Raw genomic sequence first — 21,006 nt, 5'->3', positions numbered from 1 at the left:
TGTGATTCTGTAATGACCACCTGGTGGCGTGCTCCTCACAGGGCAGCACAAATGTGGATCACAGACTCTGGACCCATGACACAGGTGTAATGATGGGTAGAGGGGTTAATCCTGAGCTCCAGTACAGAGGGCTGGTGGTCTGGAACACCCTGCACCTCCTGAGCCTGATTTACATGGTGGGATTACACCCTGATTACCTCTCTGTTTAATTGCATTACTCCAGATTATATGACCAGATTACCAGATTGTGTGGCGAGAGACCACCGACGCTGTATGATTCAGACGATTACCATATGATGTGATTACATGTATTGTTCCTGGGTATGATATGTTACTGTATTTGTGTTGTTTTATCATCGCTAACATATACAGTAAAACTCCCTGAGAGAGAAAATAAAGATTTAATGAACTCTTTAACAGCAAAGAAAATCTCAACAAGTCATATAGTTTCATATTCAGTCTTCAACAACGACTATGTTGTTTAAATTTTAATGAAGTCCTCCACTGCTATAAGATATTAGTAGTTATTTTTTCTCACCTCCGAGGCCAATAAGTCAAACATGTCAGTCTCAGAGCACCCAGTAACTCTACTAAGACTGTACTAAGGCTTTGTCCTTGCCACAGCAGCCGTGGGTTTGATTCCAACCCACAGCCCTTTGCTGCATGTCATCCCCTCTCTCTCTCTCTCCCCTTTTCACACTAACACTGTCCTATCGATTAAAAGCAAAAAGCCCTAAAAAATATCTTCAAACATGTCAGTCTCCAACTGAGAATCATGTGCAAACCTTTCACTTTGAATGCTTTGTAGAATTTGTTTTAACTGTATTATACTGATTCAGCCTTCCTCTTTAAAAGCTCTCTACCCTGACTTCTATCTTTGAATTTGTTAATGCTAAAGCTCTAATGTGAGCAAAATAGACAGATACGACATTGTATGTTAGTTAAGAGTATGTTGAAGGGAATACTGAAGGAAGGCAGACTATTTTTTTGGAGAATAATCTATCACAATAAAATCTAAACCTTGATAAGTTGTTAATTACGACCTAAAAGCAGTATAGAGTAAAGCTGTGTTGCCTGCCAGTCAAAGACGGAGGTCAGAATTACCCAGTAAAAATGTACAACTTCCGACCTCTAAGCATTCCAGGTGCGCAACGCCAAACGTAATTTAAAAAAACATGGCTGACTGTGACACACTTAAGTTTCTTTGGCAAGTGTACACACAGTTGACCTCTTGTATGTATACATGAAACACTGTCTAAAGTCTGGGTAATGAAAAAATAAATATGTATTCTGGGTTTGTCACACCACAGAAAAATGTGTCACTGACCACTGAGCCAAATTTGAAATATTAAAACAATTGCCAGGTAAATAATATTATGTTATATATATATTAGGCTCTGAAAAAAAAAAAGGGCCGCGGTGCATCAACAGACTCTAGACAGCAGCTAAAGTTAGCACAGAGCACACACTTAGAGCAGTGAGCAGTAACTGACGACAGGCTGAGTAGCCGATTCAAACAGAAAGACAGAAAGATACATTAGTGGCAGCTGTTCAGCTTGTGATTACATGATTGTGGCATTTAAAAGGTTATCCATGTATTTATTAGACTGAAAGAGCTCAGAGAGCTCGTGGAATGACGTGAACTCACTGCTGTCACACAGGTGGTCAACAAAACGACAGTGATACTACTGGGCTATCAGTGGCTAGGATGGCTTCAGTGCATCATTGCGCCATGATTTCAGGCCCACCAAGATAGTTCTGGACACAGAAAAAGTGAAAAACAGTTTACTGACTAAACAATGCAGTACTACCTATTTCTGAGTCTTTTCACATTTTCAACAAGTTTTTCTCTAACATGTATAATGTGTCTAGAAAATGATACCCCATACTGCTCTACCCACACTTTAATGGACCAATTTAACCACAATTACATGCAGAGCAGGTTTTATTAAGTGACAGTAAATTACTTCTTTTAAATACAGCCAAATGTACTTTATTCTCCCGAGATCCTGTGTCTTCTTATAAGGACATCACATTTTGGGCTACTAAACTTAGACCTGTTGTCCTCGTTTGTGGACGCTCGTTTGTGCCATCTAGTGGTAGTAAGAGCACAATACACTAATCCATGTAAAAACAAGATGGCAGCCATCTCTGCAAAGTCAGTCTGCAGCTGATCCCGACACAAAAGTGGACAAGGTCCCAAATCTGATCATATTTTATGCTTGAAACTGCTTATGATTAATAATGTTTGTAGTTTGTTATGGCAACAAATTTGACCAATTTTAGCAACAGTAACAAGCTAAGACGCTGTTAATTAGGAAGTACTCATTTGAAGACATTTGACACTGGGACTTAATTATCATTATTGTTTGTTTTTTATACTTATTGGGTCTTACTGATCCCAAATATCTAGGAGAAATAAAAAAAAATGCATACCAAACAAAAGTTCATGGGTGCTGTCGTTGTGTGACGTCAGACTACTGCTTCTTTAATAAGTTGGGGTAAATGGATTTGCCCCAAGTTTACAAGTAGGAACTCTGACTTTGAGTGACAATGTACTTGTACTGGTAGGAGGAACTTTTTCAAGTTCTGAGCTGTCTGGAGCATAGCATTAAATACTGAAGCACCTTAATCACAACTACAAGCTGTACAAAGGTGAATCGTATTGGGATGTATGGAAGTTGGAGGCATTTTACAGCAGTAAAAGAGCAAGTTTTCAAAGAATCATGAAAACTAATAGAGCTCCAAAACATCAAATTATCAGCGGCCAACTGAAAGTGCAGTGGTCAAAAAAAATAAATAAACTGGAAGTATGTGTGGGTTAAAGGAAGGTGTGTGAAGCAGCTTTGGGCCAGATGCCCGCCTGGCCCGACTCCTCGGAGCGATTGCTTCTGGCAGAGAATCAGATAGAGGGAAGAGTCATTTATATTTCCTGCACCACCCCACAAGCTGTGGAGGCAGAGAGCATTTAAATCTCATCTAAGGTCAACAGGGAACTCAATGGCTTTGATAACAAGTATCCCATCTTTGATTCCACACTCTTCTCGTCTCCGCAGAAATTCTGCCTTTGATGAGGGGTTTGTGCGGAAAGGCTTTAAAGTCAACAAGACGATGTGGACGGCGGCGGATAACTTTGTTCAGGAGGCTGAGCTGACGTGTTTGAGATAAGGGAAACAAAAGGCGCACTGATGTCGCTCCACGTCACATTAATGTCCTTACTCATGTCTGTTGTGTACACAGGAGCGGATGTTTTCTCATGAATTATTCAGGTTTCAGTCCTGTGGAGGCGACTCCAGCAGCAGCAGCAGCACCAAAAGGAAGCTCACCTAAGGCCTGAATGCTAAACAATGGACTAATAGATCCGTTTTCTTTTGTCTGAATGAGCCTAAACAGAAATGGAAGGTGGGCTCACATATCTGCTGTGAAAATCTCTCCAGGAACTTTCTGTGCTTGGCAGAGAAAGTCACAAGAGGACGCCTGTGCGCCGACCCTCACACTCCTGCGTTAAGCAAGCCAATCCTAGACACTTATCCACATCAGCCAGACACAAACAACCCCACAACAAAAGGGCTTCAAAGAGCACAAACAGTCTGTCACTCAAGACGAGATTGACAGGTAGAGAGGCCCTTTTATATCACCCAAACTCCCTCTGAAATTGAGGTGAACACCTTTGATCGGCAGAAAGATGCGTGTAGTGATCCGGATCAGCTTTGTGACAGTGCTCGGGGTTTCCATAGAAACATGGGTGCCCCGAACACGCCAGACTTAAACATCCTGAACCACATCAACAGATGGTTTCTGGAGAGGCTGAAGGATGATCAAGTCTCACAATCTGGCATGCATCATTTAATCTGACGGAGGCCATATGGTCATCTTGGAAATATCCAGTGAAAGTTTGATGCCTCCTTTATTTACAAAAATAGCATTTGTTTGATTGGATGAGAGATTAACGCCTGTGTATAATAAAGTGACAGGATCTGGGAACAACACAGAAATTAAATGCCTCATGGCATTTGGAAAACAATCTCATCTGTCATGCCATATCAGGAAATATAAATCCCAGTCATTCTCTCCCTGCGCTCAGGTTTGCCTAATCATCAACTGCGACAGACGTGTTTTAAAATCTTCTCCGCAGTCAGCTCCAATACGGTCATTTTTATGCCTACTCATTAATCTCTCCTGTTCCCCTGGTGTTTCTGAGTGGGTAGGAATGTGGAAACTGGTGAGAGACGACTACAGGCTGAAACTGCAGTTGTTAGGAAAGAAAAAAAAAAAAAGAAAAAAAAAGAGCAGCTCTTTGAAGTCCAGCCCACTTCATTGTAAAACAAAGGATGTAACATTGAAATACATGCAAAGGATTAGGGGGGGACTGATTCCCATACAATAGGGTAAAAAACATCTCAAAATGAGGCATGAGATGAAAGCTGTGGCTTCTTTGTGTTCAAACACCCAAAGATACTTACAGAACAAAGACAGCTGCATATAAAGAGCAGCTCATAAATGATAACGTACCTTTCCTGCAGGCACTGAGACTCAAAATGGCTGAATAGAAATAACAGAAATTACGGATCGATTTCAGGATGGAGCTACATTTTTTTGCTGCAATCCCTGGACCACCTTTGTCCTCTTTTCCCCTGACTATTCATCTTCCTCTGTTTCTCTTCCTCCGTCTCTCTGTGTCAAATTGTTTATTAGCTCATTATGAACCAGCTCTGAACTGATCCATTTTCTCACTAACAACGGCAGAACAACCCCAAATCTCTCCGGATCATTAATCTAGCTTCCAAATCTATTTTACTCTGGGCTCAGGCTCATATCGCTCCTTTAATTCTTCTATGGTCAATAATGAATTAAGGTAGATCTGCCAACTTTGTAATTGAAATGACTGAACTGGCAGCTTGCTGCTCTGCCACAATCAGCTATGATTTCTGGCTCATATGAAACTTTTTGGTTTCATTTCTCCTCATACGTCACTGAGCTTTCTTTTGAACCCTGTGGCTCTATGTAAAGATTATGCCTCTTTGAGACTGAGAGGCTGCAAAGGAGAAGACGAAGATAAACTGTCAGTTTGAATGCACACTGCAATGCAGAGTATGAAGTGTGCTGTATAAATTATAAATATTAATGTAAATAAACAAGGCAGGTTTCCGCTTGACTTAAACAGTGGAAATGGAAGTTTCCGGTAAACAATGATAACAGCACGTCTTCAGTCATGCTAGTGAGGCTGTAGACACAGCAGTGCTTTGAACTAAATGCTGACATCAGCCAATGTTGTCGAAACCACCTAAACTGAGACCAAGTCATGACCAGGGCCGGTCATCGTTACAATATCAGTACCCTTAAATGGAGCGATGTGTTCTATTGCCATATTTTTCATATGGTGGCATCTCAGCAACTGCCAAATCTGTCAAGACATCGCACTTGACTTCATCACACCACAGACTGTATGGGTTGTAGCTGCTGCTACTGCAGGAGTGTGAGTTCTGCACCCAGGGACAGTTGTGAGAATCTGTCTAGCCATGCACACACACAATGACATGGCTAACTGTTAGCATCACACAGCTAATGTTACCTAGTCTCGCTCACCAGACCTTTCTCAAGAAAAGAAAGGTCTGGCTGGGCCGACTGTCACTTTAAGATTGGAGAAAAAAATGCCCCAGCTGCTTGTATTTCTTTCAACCAATCACAATCTTTCTGGGCGGTGCCACAGCAACGGTGCGCTTACAAAAACATTGCCGGGGGGAAACAGGTTTTGGTGTAACATGCCCACAAAAATATCGCCTACAGGACGCAAACCATGGCAGAAAAATGGCTACATCCCCGCAAGATCAAACACTGCAAAAGTTAGTAAAGGATGTGTTGAAAACTGCAACCGGAGGTGGTAGGGCGGGACTTCAGCGGGTGGCTCGTTCCGCCTAATGAGAGGCTGATCTATGCAGCGAACTTCCACCAACTCAGACTAAATGTTACCTAACGTTTATTACATGGTGTTGGTGTGAGTTTGTCTGGACAGCTGAATGGTTGGGTGTTGGATGTTAGCTGCTGCTGCTGTGCTAGCTCGTGCTAACGGGGAGAGTGGCCAGCAGAAAGTTTGCTGATGTGGCGCGGAGTCGAGACAATGCTAAATAAGATCCCTGGTGCAAAAAGGATCAAATGCAGGTATCATTTGGCTGGAAAAGATTCAAAAATACTTGGCACTGGGTTGTTTTAGTCGATACCTAAGGCTATAACGTAATGCTACCCAGCCCTGGTTATGACCACGACCAAAATGTATCAAGACCGACACAAGACCAGTGTGAGTCCCACACTGCATGACACACGACAAAATGTGAAACATGCAAAATACATCTGAGACTCCTCAGATTGATCTGAAAGATCAACATAAAAACACCCACAGAAAACAAATGAAGACTCCTCTTCATTACCTCCTTTATTGCCGTACTGTGTGTTAGTGTTCCATGAGAAATGCCTTGATAAAATAATCAAAGGGCATTGCAGATGTGAATCTTATGTGTAGGAATTCCTCTTGTTTTATATGAGCAAACAAATGAAAATACTAAGGAGCTGAAATCAACTTAACCATCTTCATTCACACTCCTTTTTGCACAGGCAATTCAGTGAAACCCCTACAGCTGTGGTTTAGAAATAAAATGAGTTCTCTTTGTCTGACACCACAACAAAACCCAGTGCCACAACACTGACATCAGCACGCCAACACGCTCAAAGTAACAACATTAAAATGCAGATGTGTAGCAGATGTAATGTTTATCATGTTCATTGTGTTAGTTTGGCATCCAGTGGCAACTCACAGTGCAGCAACACAAAACATCCTGTGTTGCAAAAAGCATTTTACTCACAGACCACCATCAGTGTTGGGCAAGTCGGGCAAGTCACTCTCAAAGTGTAATATATTATACATTACTAGTTACCTTCATTTGAAAGTGATAAGTTACTTTACAATATTATTCTCTGTGCAGAGTAAGTTTATTACAGTTCATTTCAAATCCAGTGCTGTGCAGGTGTGACCCATTCATGCATTCACATTCAGTGGTTACCACTTTGTATTGAAAGCCCCTGCTTATATTTATAATAGCGTGATGATATAGAACCATTAAATAGCCCAGACCGTTTGAAGTAAATGACACAGGGAGGGTCAGACAGAGGGTCAAAGTCTGATAATTATGAGCTTTGGATAAATATGTGTGGGCCTATGATATGAAACACAATAAACAAATATTGAGGTTAACACAACAAACAGAATGGCGTGCAATGAAGTCACTATAAGTGCAAATTAATACATCGGAGCTGGAAGACCACCTGCTGGTTCCCGGTATGCCAGTCAGCTATAGCAGCACCAGAGAGAGTTTTGTAACGAGACAACATTGCTCTTCAGTTGTAGGAGATGTGGATGGAAACATATTAAACATATAGGCTGCTAACATCACCCAGATGTGCCGATCACCGGGACGAGGGAAAAACAAATCAGGGGCCCGCTCCTTATTCCTGCTACTTTCTAGCAGCCTTAAAGTGGAATACGTTGAGATGTGCAGGTATATTAATGGAAACACACTGTTAAAGTTAAGTTAAAGTCCCACTGATTGTCACACACCTGAGTGTGTGAAATTTGTTCTCCGCATTTGACCCGTCCCCTGAGGGAGTGGTGAGCAGCAGCGATGCCGCGCTCAGGAATCATGTTGCGATCTGAATATGATAAGTACGGCATGACCCAGATGTGCTGATCACTGGCACCCTTCTATAACGTCGTCTGTAACGACACGGCAAGACGCAATAACCTTCGGATGCTTTCTTTCTGATGGTGCATTAGCGGAAGTGGAACGGTGTGGATTAGTGTGGATGTATGAAATTGAAAACATGAAACAGTTTATTTTGGGTGGTAACACGTTATGTCATATTGTTGATGTAATAATATTACCCAAAATCCTGTGGGTAACACATTATATTATATTGTTACTGCTGAAACGTGATGTAACACTGTAACGCATTACCCCCAACACTGACCACCATCATCGAAGAGATGTGTATAAAACTGACGGGAGGGGGTGCAAACAAGGTCAAATACTGCTGTTTATATAATGGATTTTTAAACCATCAAGGTTATATTTGTAAAACTTTCCAAGAGCCTAGAAAAGTGGGTCATATAAAACTTTTATTTGCTTATGCACCAGGCAAGTAATTTCCATTCAAGCAAATGGGCACAATTTTGTAGTTCAGTACCCAGTTCTTATAACACATCCATAAGGAATCACCAAATATGGAGAACAACAATTTCTGTACCAAAATGTTTCAACCATCTAACATAGATGATTGCTGATGGAACTAAAAATCAGGGGATCACTATAGTTATAAGTTATTTATCCTTTGGGTGCCGTGGATATCTGCAAAATATCTTATTTTTTGGTAGCTGTTGAGACGTTTCACTAAAAGTAAAAAAAAATGTCAACTTTATGGTGGCATGAGAGGAAGGGTAAGGAGGATCACAAATCGGTAGGATACATCCTCTGGGGTAAGGTAACATCTGGCTCGTGGTGGATCAATCAATTGTTTTTTTACTAAGGCATTCAGGTAAAGTACTTCTTTTTGCAAAAGACTGAGTTTCTGAGGCGCTGTTCTGTTTGTAGTTTCTGACCTGCACAGCTAAGTATTTATTTAAAGTCAGAGTCCCCTTCTCACCCTGGGAGGTTGGATCAGATCAGATCAGAGCAAAAAGACTCTTATTTCTTTGCATTTTTAGAGAATTATGGTGAGCAACATCTCCTCCGTCACGCCATCATCAGGCCGCTATTGTAGCCCCGCTGACTCCTCGACCAAAGTAGCTAATGCAGTGCAACGTTCCACTACATCAATTCACAGCTTCCACACCCTCTGAAATGCATTTGATTAGTCACCCCGCCACAGCAACGGGGACATAAATAATTCATCTGTGCAAATGACAAATGAGGCAATCAATTCTGGGACAGCATTCAAAGAGAAACTATTCAAATCCCCTCTAAATTAATTTTCTGCCTTTTAGTGGTCGTGGACTTGAAATTTTAATGCTGAATTCAACAGATGACGTTTTCACCCTGATTTCCACAAACTAAACCATTTGGTGTCAGAAAATGTTTTCAAAAGATGCAAATAATACACAAAACATTAAGGTTTCTTGACTGACACTAAGCTTCGGAGAGTTCTCTCAGACCAGCAGAAAAGTCTCACTGGCAGCTCTGAACACTCCGGACATCAGAGCCTGAGCAGCACAGAGAATAGCAGGCACTTTGAAACGGGAGACCAGACGTTAAAAAAGACTAGAAGAGAAGGAGGGCTGGACTAATTTCATATTCTATCTGACAGCAGAAACACTACTCTCCATGAATGCAAAACTCTGTAGATGAGCCGAGCTCCTCTATGTGGGATGAGATCACACTTGACTTTGACCTCTGAGACTCAGAGAACAAAGAAATCTGATGCATAATCTGGCCACAATTATTTTGTCTGTCTGTTGTAGCCTGAGTGATGATAGGGAGCCTGAAAGCTCAATCCTGCTGCTCAGATAAGGTGAAATAAGTACAGAGACTAATGCTGTACTGTAGAATTGAATCTCAGTCCAAAATCAAACACAGTTATTAAATATGAATGATTTCAAACCACACTGTGTCTAATTAGGTTTAGCTTTCAACATACTAGAGTTATAAATAACTAAAACTCAAAGGTTTTTAATCAGCCTTTGTTGTGTGAGCAGGAAAAAACAAGTCAAACAACGTCCATGCCCTCTAGAACAAAACATTTTCTTATCTGATGCCCCTATCAGAGATAATTTGTCTCTGCCTTCGAAAACTCACAAATCACTGTTGAAAAGTTCATTCAACACTATGTTAAAGGGAAATTTCGGTTTATTTCAACCTGTCTCCTATCGTCCTAAATTTGTTTCAAGTGACTAGTGATGAAAAATAATAGTTAGTATGTTAGCTGTTAGCCTAGATACAGCCGGGGCGCATTAGTAGCATCAGACCTGTTAAAACTTAATTGAACGGGCATCCCTTCAAGTGCAAAGTTAGTCCACTAAACAAGCTTTTTTCCACAAAGACCGCCTCATATCGTTAGGATAAATGTCAGAGAACATATAGAAAATGACATGTAAACGTGTTGTCTTACCTTACCGGTGTGCTGTCATGTTTGTTTATCCCTCTCGCTCTGCTTTCCAAAGCGCGGCCAAACCATTAGCACAATCATTACTGCTTTGCCGACAGCGTCATTAACAGGCGGCTCGCTCAGTGTGTGACGTGCACTTGTAGATAAAATATAGGCCTATATTAATGAAGGTTCGTTAGTACGGTTTTGTATTTCTCTGTAATGTAGCACAGTGTTAACAATGTTACTTACACTGTTACTGACAATGTTACAGCCAAAATATATAACTTAATATATAAATTAATATCATAAACATGCAGGTCAACTAGTCAACTAACGGCCCTAAATGATGACTATTGGTCGACTAGGAAAACTGTTAGTCGGGGGCAGTCCTAGGTACACACTATGACCACAGATGTGATCTAAAAGAGTTAAAAAGGCATTTTTAAGCCCAACTGATGAGGTCATCATTTTGGGAAACACTCATTCATTCAGTCTCACATGGAACAACCATCAGAACCCACCCCTGACAGAAACTCCCAGTCTCTCTTTTGGGCTTAGCTGTAGCCTCAGAGTAAACAAACGTATCACCGTAGCAACTGTCTGTCACATGTCAGCATCCCCTGCTGATCCGTTTCGTCCTCTGACAGTTCAGAGCAACAAGCCCCCAGCTGACAGAGGCCTCCATTTGGCACTTTTTCCAAAGAAGAAAAAAAAACTTGAGAACATGTAAAGGTTGTGGGTGTACCGTCTGACACAAACAAGGCCAACAGGCAGAGAAATCTGTCATGCTGACGTGTCTGAGCGCTTCACTTAACATTGAACCACCGGCAAACTTTTTTTTTCCCTAGTACAACTTCTTGGGGAGATAATCGGCACTCCATCCGCGGCTGAGGTTCCCACTCATCCATCACCTCCCAATGCTATGTTCCTGACGAACAGAAAAAAACTGACTGCAGGCTAACAATCTTTCACTCCAGCTTGCATACAACTGAGCTGAGGTGAAAGCAATGGCCTTTCGCTGAATTACCTTCCCTTTAATCAATGACATGGTGTCTGAGAAAATATCTCCAGAGAATGGCGAGGGGACTCCGTATCCATCATGCACGTCCGTGATGGCGCTAATGGATGACCTAAATGCATCACTGTGTCACAATTCATCTGACATTCATCAAAATGTAGAAGGAATATAAATAAAAGGACAAATGAAAGCAACACTATGAGGATGAATTATCATCTCATCTGAGGCAGAGATGAGAAAGAAAGGAGAAAGGAAGAGATCTTATTACTTTGGGTTTGTTTCTTTCTTTAAGCGAAACACGCTAAAACACATTTTTTGTTTTACCCTTAAGACTAAAAAGAGTGCATGAATCTCTGGAAGTAACTCTTGAGACATACAGCCAAAATTATTGGACAGAAAGAAGCATTTCCTTTTCTTAACGGGAGAAAAAGGCTGCCAAAGTTTTCACGGTGTTGGACCGGTTGTGCTTTGGGCAAATGTTTCATTTCAGTTCAGGGATGAACACACTGTGGATTCAACCTTGAGCAGAAGTCACACTGACAAGCCGTGGGAAAAAGACGTGTCAGGACATCTCAGTATTTCTCACTTCATTGGAAAGTATAGAAATAAAATATAAGATATGAATGTATATACAGGAGTCTGCAGGTATGACAGACTGAGAGGAATAATCAGTCATTTTAAACTATAGTGATCACCTGATCAGGACCAACCGGAGTCAAACATGAAAAGCTGCAGTCTAAGCTGTTGTTGATCCTTTCAGAGCTGTAGCCAGGATTTTAGAATCACTGATGCCCCACACAACCCCAACGAAAGTTCTTACCAGACAACAACAGTGAAGTTTTTATATTTTTTGAGCTCTTTGGATTTGCCATGTTTTATTCATGAGTTAAGTGTTGGAATCTCTTTTCTGTAAATATTATACTGTGTTTCAAAGCCTTCTACATAATGCCAGCAGTGAAATCTTAGAGAAAAATACTAACACATGTATTCATTTATTTGTCTAATTTAACAGTATCTCTTGTTAAAGGTTTACTGTGCAGGAATTGTCGACTACTGTTTGTTAACAGTAACAGCAGCAAAAGTGAGAGCCTAACCCAGATTTACTCTCATTTGCTATATTTGTGGGGGGTTTTGGCACCTTGTCCGTGATTTTCAAAGTTTTCTCTTAGATGCGTGCTGCTTGCAGTCTGGCACCTGGTTGCTATGTTTTTGAAAAGTCTCGACCTTGTCTGCGCGCTGTGCTGAGGAACATCACAGACACAGCAAAATACAAGCAAAGAGAAGATAAAAACAGTGCCACACGCTTCTCCAGGGTCAAAAGTGATTAACAAGAGGGATTTCGTTTGTACTAGTCAATACACATAGTATAGTATATCTTTAAGGTAAGTGCTCAAGCAGACACTTACATTTAATGCTTTTTATGACCTTTTCAAGATCTTTTCTTTTGTTTTAATCCAAATATAAGACCAGGTTTGGGACAAATGTTCTCTTTCTTATTCAAGCCCTGCAGGTACATATAAAGGTGTATATCTGTGGCCCTGTGCATAGATTTTATGTAGGAAAATGGATGTTAGAATGAGCGAGTGTTAGAGTTCTATCTACATTTTGCCATCAGGTAAGTAGAAGTATAAAGTAAACAGTCTGTATTAGGTTTCAGAGGTAGGTTTGCAGATTTGTAATATCAGAAATGTTGACTTTCACACTGAAGAGCTTGACTCATTTAAAAAAAATAAATCAAAAGATGGATAAATTAAATTTGAAATGTTAAATAAATGAAATGTTTGAGACAATTAAGACCTCACAAATTCAAATTCAAGACTTTTTAATTGCTTTTTTAGGACATTTTAAGACTTTTAAAGGATCTGCAGACATCCTGTCTGTTTTCAGTAAATATTATTTCCCCACATGACAGCTTTAATTATGTTTTAAACCCTTCTGTGCAAGAACTGCTAAAACATTTATAGGTTTACTTGGCTGATTTAGCAATTTCTTGTTTAATTTAACTACTGATATTATATACTAATATTTATTGTTTAATCGGTACAATTTGACATGATATGCATAACTCAATACAAACAACTTGCTTCATTCATTTTCTCATTTGTTTGTTGCGCTATATTGTCGACATAGTAACCTAAAAGTAACTGACAACAACCCTAAACCAGTCACTTCCTATTGAGCCTCACCAGATGACACTGTACAAAAAATCTTGTGCCATAATCTAAACCTTAGAGGGATACTTTGCCAATTTTCAACCAGCTTTGTATCACAACAATGTGGGTAGTATGTGTAAATGAACTGTGGTAAACTTCCCTCCATCTAATCAGTGTCTAGATATCCCTCCTCGTCCCCTTGCAAAAGTTTTACTGGCTCTCAAGCTGTTGCTCAAGCTACAGTATGGAAGATGAAGAATGCAGAAGGACATCAAGAGACTGACCCGCTCCCCTCTGTCTCTCTCTCAAATTCGGACCAAAATCCTATCAAACAATAAAACCAGTCTGTGCTGTTCAAATAAATATCAAGAACATGTTAGTGTATTGCCTATTTTTTGCCTACAATGTTTATAGAAACATATTTTAGTTCTGTGTTTAGCTCAAATTGCAAGTTCATGAACATTAAGTGTGTGCCAAACTGTTTCCTGCACAGTGAAAATGGAGGCCGAACAAACTGAGGTCAAACGGTAAAACTAAGCGACGCTGATCAAATATAAACCACGATTCTGTTACTACGTTGCCGGTTTCTCACCTCAAATGTTTTCAAAAACATGTTTTAGCTTACTGTTTAACTGCAATAAGAGACTGTCTCTCATCAGTGTTCCAAACAGACATGTTCATATTTACGTCACCCACCAGCAGGAGTGTTTATTGGTCTGGTGCGGGTAGGTTTTCTACCTCTTAAGCAAACGTGTCTTCTGTTTTCCCCGGTTCTGTAGCACCGATTTAAAAAGTATGTGCGTCTTTCTGCATAAACAGCCTAGTTTTTTTAAAGGTCATCTCTCCAGCAGTGAAATAAGTCTTTAATCAGGACAAGCATGCAATGAGTGACCTCTGACCTTCAGAGGACAGAGGCTGTACCTGAGCGTCCACGAGCAGGTGTCTCATCAGAGTCATGGACTTCTTCAAGGTGTCCCTCTCTCCTGGCACAAAGGCCTCCTCCTCACGAGGCAGGTTACAAGGTCTGGTCACCATGAACTGAGCAATCTGGTCGTTCAGGCTGTTGAGAGACTGGACCGCTGCAAAAAGAGGCAAAGGAGAATTGTAAAAACGCATGCTAACACACAGGAACTCAAGCACTCATGACAGTCGATCTCCGCTTTCTTCTACTGCCATGAAGGCCAAGGAGCTCTGGAGTTTGTTTCCTCTCCCTCTCTAGTGGGATTTTCAGGATCATTCTCGTTCGATCCGAGACACTTCCTTCATCCACGGCCACAGCCGAGCGGACGCCATTGTTCTTCTCCTCAGAATAATCCCTCTTTTGGACAAGAGGGCCGTCATTAGGCTAAATCCATTACTAAGACAGAAACTCACACTCAACCCATTATATAATCCATTTTTTATGGCGAGAGTCCCAGTAATAATGTCTGTTCTGTTGGGTTTGTTCAGTTCGAGGCTACATTAACACAATGTGGAGTTCAGAAATGTCTTTGTTTCTCTGAGTTTGCCCAGAGTTTACTCAGAGGTCTCTCTTTGGTCAGAGCCTGTGGGTGGTAAAACAAAAAAATGTCTGATCAATACTGAAAAATTTCAGTCTCAAAACAAGCCAACAGGGTGGTCTGAGAGCATTTTGTCAGAGCAGCCAAGCAGACATGGAGACATATATAGTAACTAAGAGAATGAGTAGAACAAGTAGTAGCTGCATGCAGTCACAGGATAAGTTAAAGAAATGAAATTAATGGCAAAGATGCTCATTAAAATATTTACTTTCAACTGGTGGCAATGTGACAACGACTGAGGCAAACTGTGAGACACTTGTTAGGGTGTCAAGTTTCCAAAGATTGAGTTTGAGAGAGACATGTATAGAACAGGAGAACTATTTCATCTGGGTGTGTAGGAGAGGGATGAGTAGGACAAAGACTGCAGACAAACTCCCGCACACTGTCTGACTTGCTAAAAAAATAATAAATTAACTACAACATTTCAGTACTAGACCTACACCAAGCAAAAATATAGAGATATGAAATGATACTGATTTCCTTTTGATGGAATGGTACAGCTGTGAGAAACGTGCAGTTTTGGGTTCCCTGGGTTCACTCAGTGAAAACATCATATAGCTTCAATGAAGACTTGGAAGAAGCAGATATAAAAGAATATAGACGCAGAATATATAGATATAGCCTTCAGTTATCAGGCTCCTCTTCTGTGGAACCATCTTCCTGTTTTGACCGAGGAGGCAGACACCGTCTCCACATTTAAGAGTAGACTTTAGACTTTCCTTCCTGATAAAGCTTATAGTTAGGGCTGGCTCAGGCTTGCCTTGGCTTATTGTAGCTATTATCATTACTGCTTGCCCTGCATCTCTCTTTGTCTTAACCTCTCTTTATGTAGCATTATGTCAAATGGATTACTGCACATTTATTATGTTGATCTGTTCTGTACACGCGACATCTATGCATGTCTGTCCGTCCGTCCTGCAAGAGGGATCTCTCCTCAGCTGCTCTTCCTGAGGTCTCTTCCATTTCTTTTCCCCATTAAAGGGGTTTTTGGAGAGTTTTTCCTTCCTCAGAGGCAAACTGTGATTTGTGTTCCTGGGCTTTCTATCTAAACTAAACTAAACTAAAATAAACTAATCTAAACTAAACTTAAATAAAATGAAATAAAATAAACTTAAATAAACTAAACTAATCTAAACTAAAATTAAATTAAATAAATTAAAAAAAATTAAATAAACTAAACTAAACAAAAATAAACTTAAATAAACTAAAATAAACTAAACGTATCTAAACTAAACTAAAATAAAATAAAGAATAGAATAGAATAGAATAGAATAGAATAGAATAGAATAGAACTGAACTGATACCCTTAATTAATCACCCTGAAAATATCAAATAGCCCATAAATTAGGAAACACTAATCCAGCATTATTCATTGTGTATCAACATAAATTATAATTATTCCCAGAAAGGGATATTTAAAATTAGTGATAGTTTTGTAACTCTCATCTAATGTCAGTCACCAGCAGTCCAACACCACTGAAACTGAGACAGTTTGACCGCACAAAACGCAAGCAAGATATCAAAAAAGTCAAGGGTCTGGAATAGTTTCAAAATTTGCAAAAATAACCCCCCAAAAAGTCAAGTGCCAGACATGTCAAAGAACACTGGCCTGTCACAGATCTACAAGAAGCTTGGCAAATGAACTGAACACTGTAACTAACAGCTTAGTCATTCTGCCAAGTAGCTATTATGGCTTCTGTCACTGCGACCTGCACGCTAACAAAGTGACTAACTGTCACATTATTTTAAGCGTATCGACTTCAAAAAGTCTGACTTGTGCCCTCGTCTCTCACAGAAGAGTCAGAAAAGAGACAGATGATGACAGAAAAGAAAGACCAACAGTCAGAGACCAAATATATTCAACTTATAATGATATGAAAAAGACAAAAAAAAGAGCAAATCCTCTCATTTGAGAAACCAAAACTAGCAAATGTTTGACATGTGTGCCTGATGAATGACCAAATTAATTAGTTATCAAAATCATTGTTGATTCGATTAATTGTGTCGACGTTAGTCACCACTGGGATATCATGTTAGAAGGAGGTCAGGGGACTTGCTCCAAGCCAGGCATCACTGTCTCTTTCTCTAACACACACACACACACACACACACACACACACACCTAAGAGGCTAAGAGGTCGAGTTTGGGAGAGAGTGACAGAGCGACTGAGGCAACGTGTGACTCACAGACGACAGTCAAGGTCGGCTTTTCGGCAGAATGATCAAAGATTTATAGCCACACCTTGCAGCACTTCTCTTGAACTGCAGGAGCATGCAAAAAGAGGCATGTTTACGAGCACATGGCGGCCCTGCAGGCAGCGCGACATACATCAAACCAGCATAGGGTGGGAAGAGGGGGGAATAAAATGTTGACGACAGAGGTTGATGATTGGATTCTAATTTCACATTCAACATTTACAAGGTGTACCTCTCTGCCCCAAAGACGGCCAAACGCGTCGGGTAATGGCATGCTGCGGCTGAAAATGACATGCTGTCAAACTCTGAGAACAGACACACCTTCCTCTTCCTCTCTGCTCCACTTTCAATTTTATTGAATGCATTCTGTCACACACTGTGATACATGATGGAGAAGGCAGGTGGCTTTCTATAAAAGCAATGCTACTTTGACTACCCTGAATATGTGAACATATCATATCACAATCAAAATGCCACAGCTCCAGGCCAAAGCCATAAAGCAGCGGAGCGATGTGACAGAAACACCACGTGATGCTCAATTTGTTGAACCATTTGTGGTAATTGATTGCTTCTCGCTTGTGAAATTACAACAAATGCTGAAACTCCAGGCTGCTGACATGGCTGATCAACATCTGACGGCGTTTCAGCCGTGAAGGTGTACATCTGCACCTCTCCATCCCCACCACCACCTGCACTTTTAATATTCCTCTGGTTGGAGCAAACAGGCGAGGCAGCAGCGAGGAGGTGATCGTCTGCTGAGAATATGTAAGTAAGGAAACGTCAAAATATGTTTTCACATCACTGATCAGACACAACAAGTGTTAAGTACACAACATGGCCGGGTGAAGCTGACCGTTTGTGAACTGGAACATTTTAATAATACAGAGAAGATGTCAGGAGAGGAATCCTGATGAGGGGAAATCATAAGCCCTGTCTACAGATATTTTTGAAAACTGATATTTTCCTGCTTGTTTTGGCCTCTCGTTTGCACACAAACAGTTTCAGGTCACCAAAATGGAGATTTATTTTTTCAAACGTCTTCAAGGGTGCAGATTTTTCAAAACTCCAGCTACTGTTATATAAGTGTTTGGAAAATGATGAATAAATGATGAGTAATCTCCCCAGTTCACACATGCCCATTGTCGCATTGTGTAATGAGCATAAGCTAGAAACAACAAAAGCAAAGGTGGACTAAGTTTTTCCTAACATTTTTTTTAGCAGCATTGCTGGGACTAATGACTACTTTAAACTTAAATTCAGTATTGCTGCACCACTTCACAGATAAACAGAGTCTGCTGTACCTGATAATTTTGCTACACGTCAGCGTCCGTGGTTTAAAGTCGGAAGAAATAACAGTTTTGGATCAGGGCTGGTCAGTGGGACAGAGTGGGATTGGTATGGTGTGAAAGGAGCTTTCACATGAGCATCACTTGTATCTTGGAGTGAGCTTCTTTGTACTTTTATCAAACAGGAATCAGCAGTGATGAGATCTCCAGTAGGTGTTTTGAGAAAGGTAACGCCAGCCTGAACACTTCACTACCACTGTGAAGAGGGAAAATGCTGAGGCAGCTAATGCCAACAAGAGCTTGGAGCATTTTTGCCGTTCTAGGGTGAACGGAGATATTTTTTAAGATTGAAGGTCATGTGGACAGGATTTTTTTTGTTTTTAAGTCTCTTCATTGGGTTTTATACGGTCAGATAATGTGCCCATTGCAAAGGCAGCAATCTGTATCGCACATAGAGGCAAGACAAGGCAATGTCCAGTTGAGGCAAATGTAGGGAACAAGAAAGTAACAAACAATACAAAAAAATTAAGTGGAAAAAGTATATGTCAAAACTACACAAGTCAGAATTAGTATAAAAGGGAGGAAATGAAGAAAAAAAAACTTTGGCAACACAGATGTCACAAAAATAAGGAAATAATGCACCATGGACAGGACCTGACAGAATTATTGTTTAAAAAGGAGGCGAAAAATATCTTTAATAATATGATATTTTCAAAAACATCTATATACATTTAGACAGGGCCATATATGTCTTTGTTTAGCCTCTTTTATACTGACCTTAGCCCATTTGCATCCTGATTTTTTTTTTTCAGCACAAACTCAGCTGTACGCTTGACTTATCATTTTGTCAATATAATATATATTTCAAAAAAATGACAAAAAATATACAAAGTACAAAGCCAACAGCAACCCAAAATACAAGGAAAACTAGAATTAGGCTAGCACCTTGTGGTTGTATGCCTATGGATGTTGCTGCAAAGAAGCTATATATTCTAAACACGGATGCTTCAGACACATGTTCAACCCGGTTGCACAAAGGATCTATACAATCAGCACAGTTTCAAAGTGGGCACCCAAGATTAGTGTCACCATTTTAGTATCTGACCAAATGTCTCTTCTTCTGTTCCTGAGATGATTTCAAATAATGGCCAGAAAAGTGTTGGGCAGAATGATGTCTCACTGTATCATTTTATCCTTTTAGACATTTGCATGAGATTTTGACAGAATTAGCGTGTTAATTCTTGAATTACAGCTATCGAGACATTTGACCACGAAAATCCAGTCGGTCCATCCTTGAGTCACAGTGGACGTTTGTGCCAAATTTGAATTCCCTCAAGGCATTCTTGAGATATCCTGTTCACAAGAATGAGACGGATGGACGGACAACACCACAATGTAACGCCTTCAGCTACGGCTGTTGTCTGCACAGAAGCATAATGACACCAGCGCCTATAAAACTTTACCAGTGTTAGAAAGAAATAAAATCAAAGTGCAATATATTGACATCTAAATCGATTTTGTCCCAACTAAGTGTTTTGTAACTTTTACACTGAAAGTTTGTTTTGAAAATACTTTTTTATTATCTACAGACATAAAATAAATCCTGTGTAAAGCCCATGTCAGACACTTTCATCTGCTTTTCTCAGCTTGTCTCTACATAACATATAAACAAGTTATGATACTATAAATAAAACTGCTCTCTGTATTCACTGATGAATAAACAGATTGATGTACAATTGCATAATATGGCTCCATCACTGAGCGCTTCATTAATTTCTCCCAACATTTCCTGATTAAATCCTTTATTCTGGAGCATTTTTCAAAGACATGCGTACACAAGCTCTCCCCCTTCAGGTCGTTATTTCTCCACATGTGTATTTTTGATGTAAAATGTACAACCATTTAAATCAGAGGGATATTGTGTTTTTTGTTATGTACCCTCCCACACACAGGTGGCCCAGTGCTGCTGGTGACTGTGAGATGTGGACAGCTCATTACAATCTTTGTTGCCACCCACAGGAGCAAAACAACATCAACAATGAACTCTAATGAGGCATGTTGGGGTTTTGTGAGGCTGCACAGTCTTTGTGAAAGTAGAATATAATGTGCATATAGCAAAAAACAAAAAACAGCTCACTCATAAAATGCAATCACTCCTCCGGGAAAAATATCCGTTTGAGTTTCTCTATATGATCATTATTAATATCAAAAATCGCACAGGATATGAACAAAGGGAGGGTTTATTTTTTCACGCAGACGTGGTGGAGTACAGTAAAATATATTCAAATGAGCTCAGTCAGCCATCCCACCAGGAAGTCTGATGAGAAAAACATTAAAACAACTCTTTTGCTTCTGCTCTCTTTGGGGGCCGACTGTTGCAGCCACGGAGTCACAGTATCCAACCAGCCTCTGCCAAGGCAATTTGAGGATGCTCCAAGAACTTCACACTTCAAGCCCAAAAGACCCGGAGTCGCATGAAAGGATGGGGGAGTCTGTGAGAATCTGAGGCAATCCCGAGAGAGGGAGAAGCGGCTACATTTCAATTACCCCATGCCAGATAAATACACAACACAATCTTGTTGAGGGACAAAAGCCTGTATTGAACCTAAACCAGGGGTATAACACCACTGCGAATGCTCATTTTGAGGCTTTTGAAAACATGC

General features: G+C 40.3%; 1 protein-coding gene across 1 annotated transcript in view; it reads right to left on the bottom strand.

The window, feature by feature from the left end:
- The window catches only part of LOC125900376 (kazrin-like), a 155,130-nt gene that overhangs the window by 110,226 nt on the left and 23,898 nt on the right, over window positions 1–21,006 (bottom strand). The window contains exon 3 of the mRNA XM_049595727.1: window positions 14,224–14,381. Coding sequence (XP_049451684.1) covers window positions 14,224–14,381 — 158 coding nt within the window. The remainder of the gene's footprint in view (window positions 1–14,223; window positions 14,382–21,006) is intronic.

Source organism: Epinephelus fuscoguttatus, linkage group LG1 (genome assembly GCF_011397635.1).
Source record: "Epinephelus fuscoguttatus linkage group LG1, E.fuscoguttatus.final_Chr_v1".
NCBI classification, from domain to species: domain Eukaryota; kingdom Metazoa; phylum Chordata; class Actinopteri; order Perciformes; family Serranidae; genus Epinephelus; species Epinephelus fuscoguttatus.
Note: the sequence above shows the minus strand (reverse complement) of the source record. Positions and strands in the feature narration are given on the sequence as shown.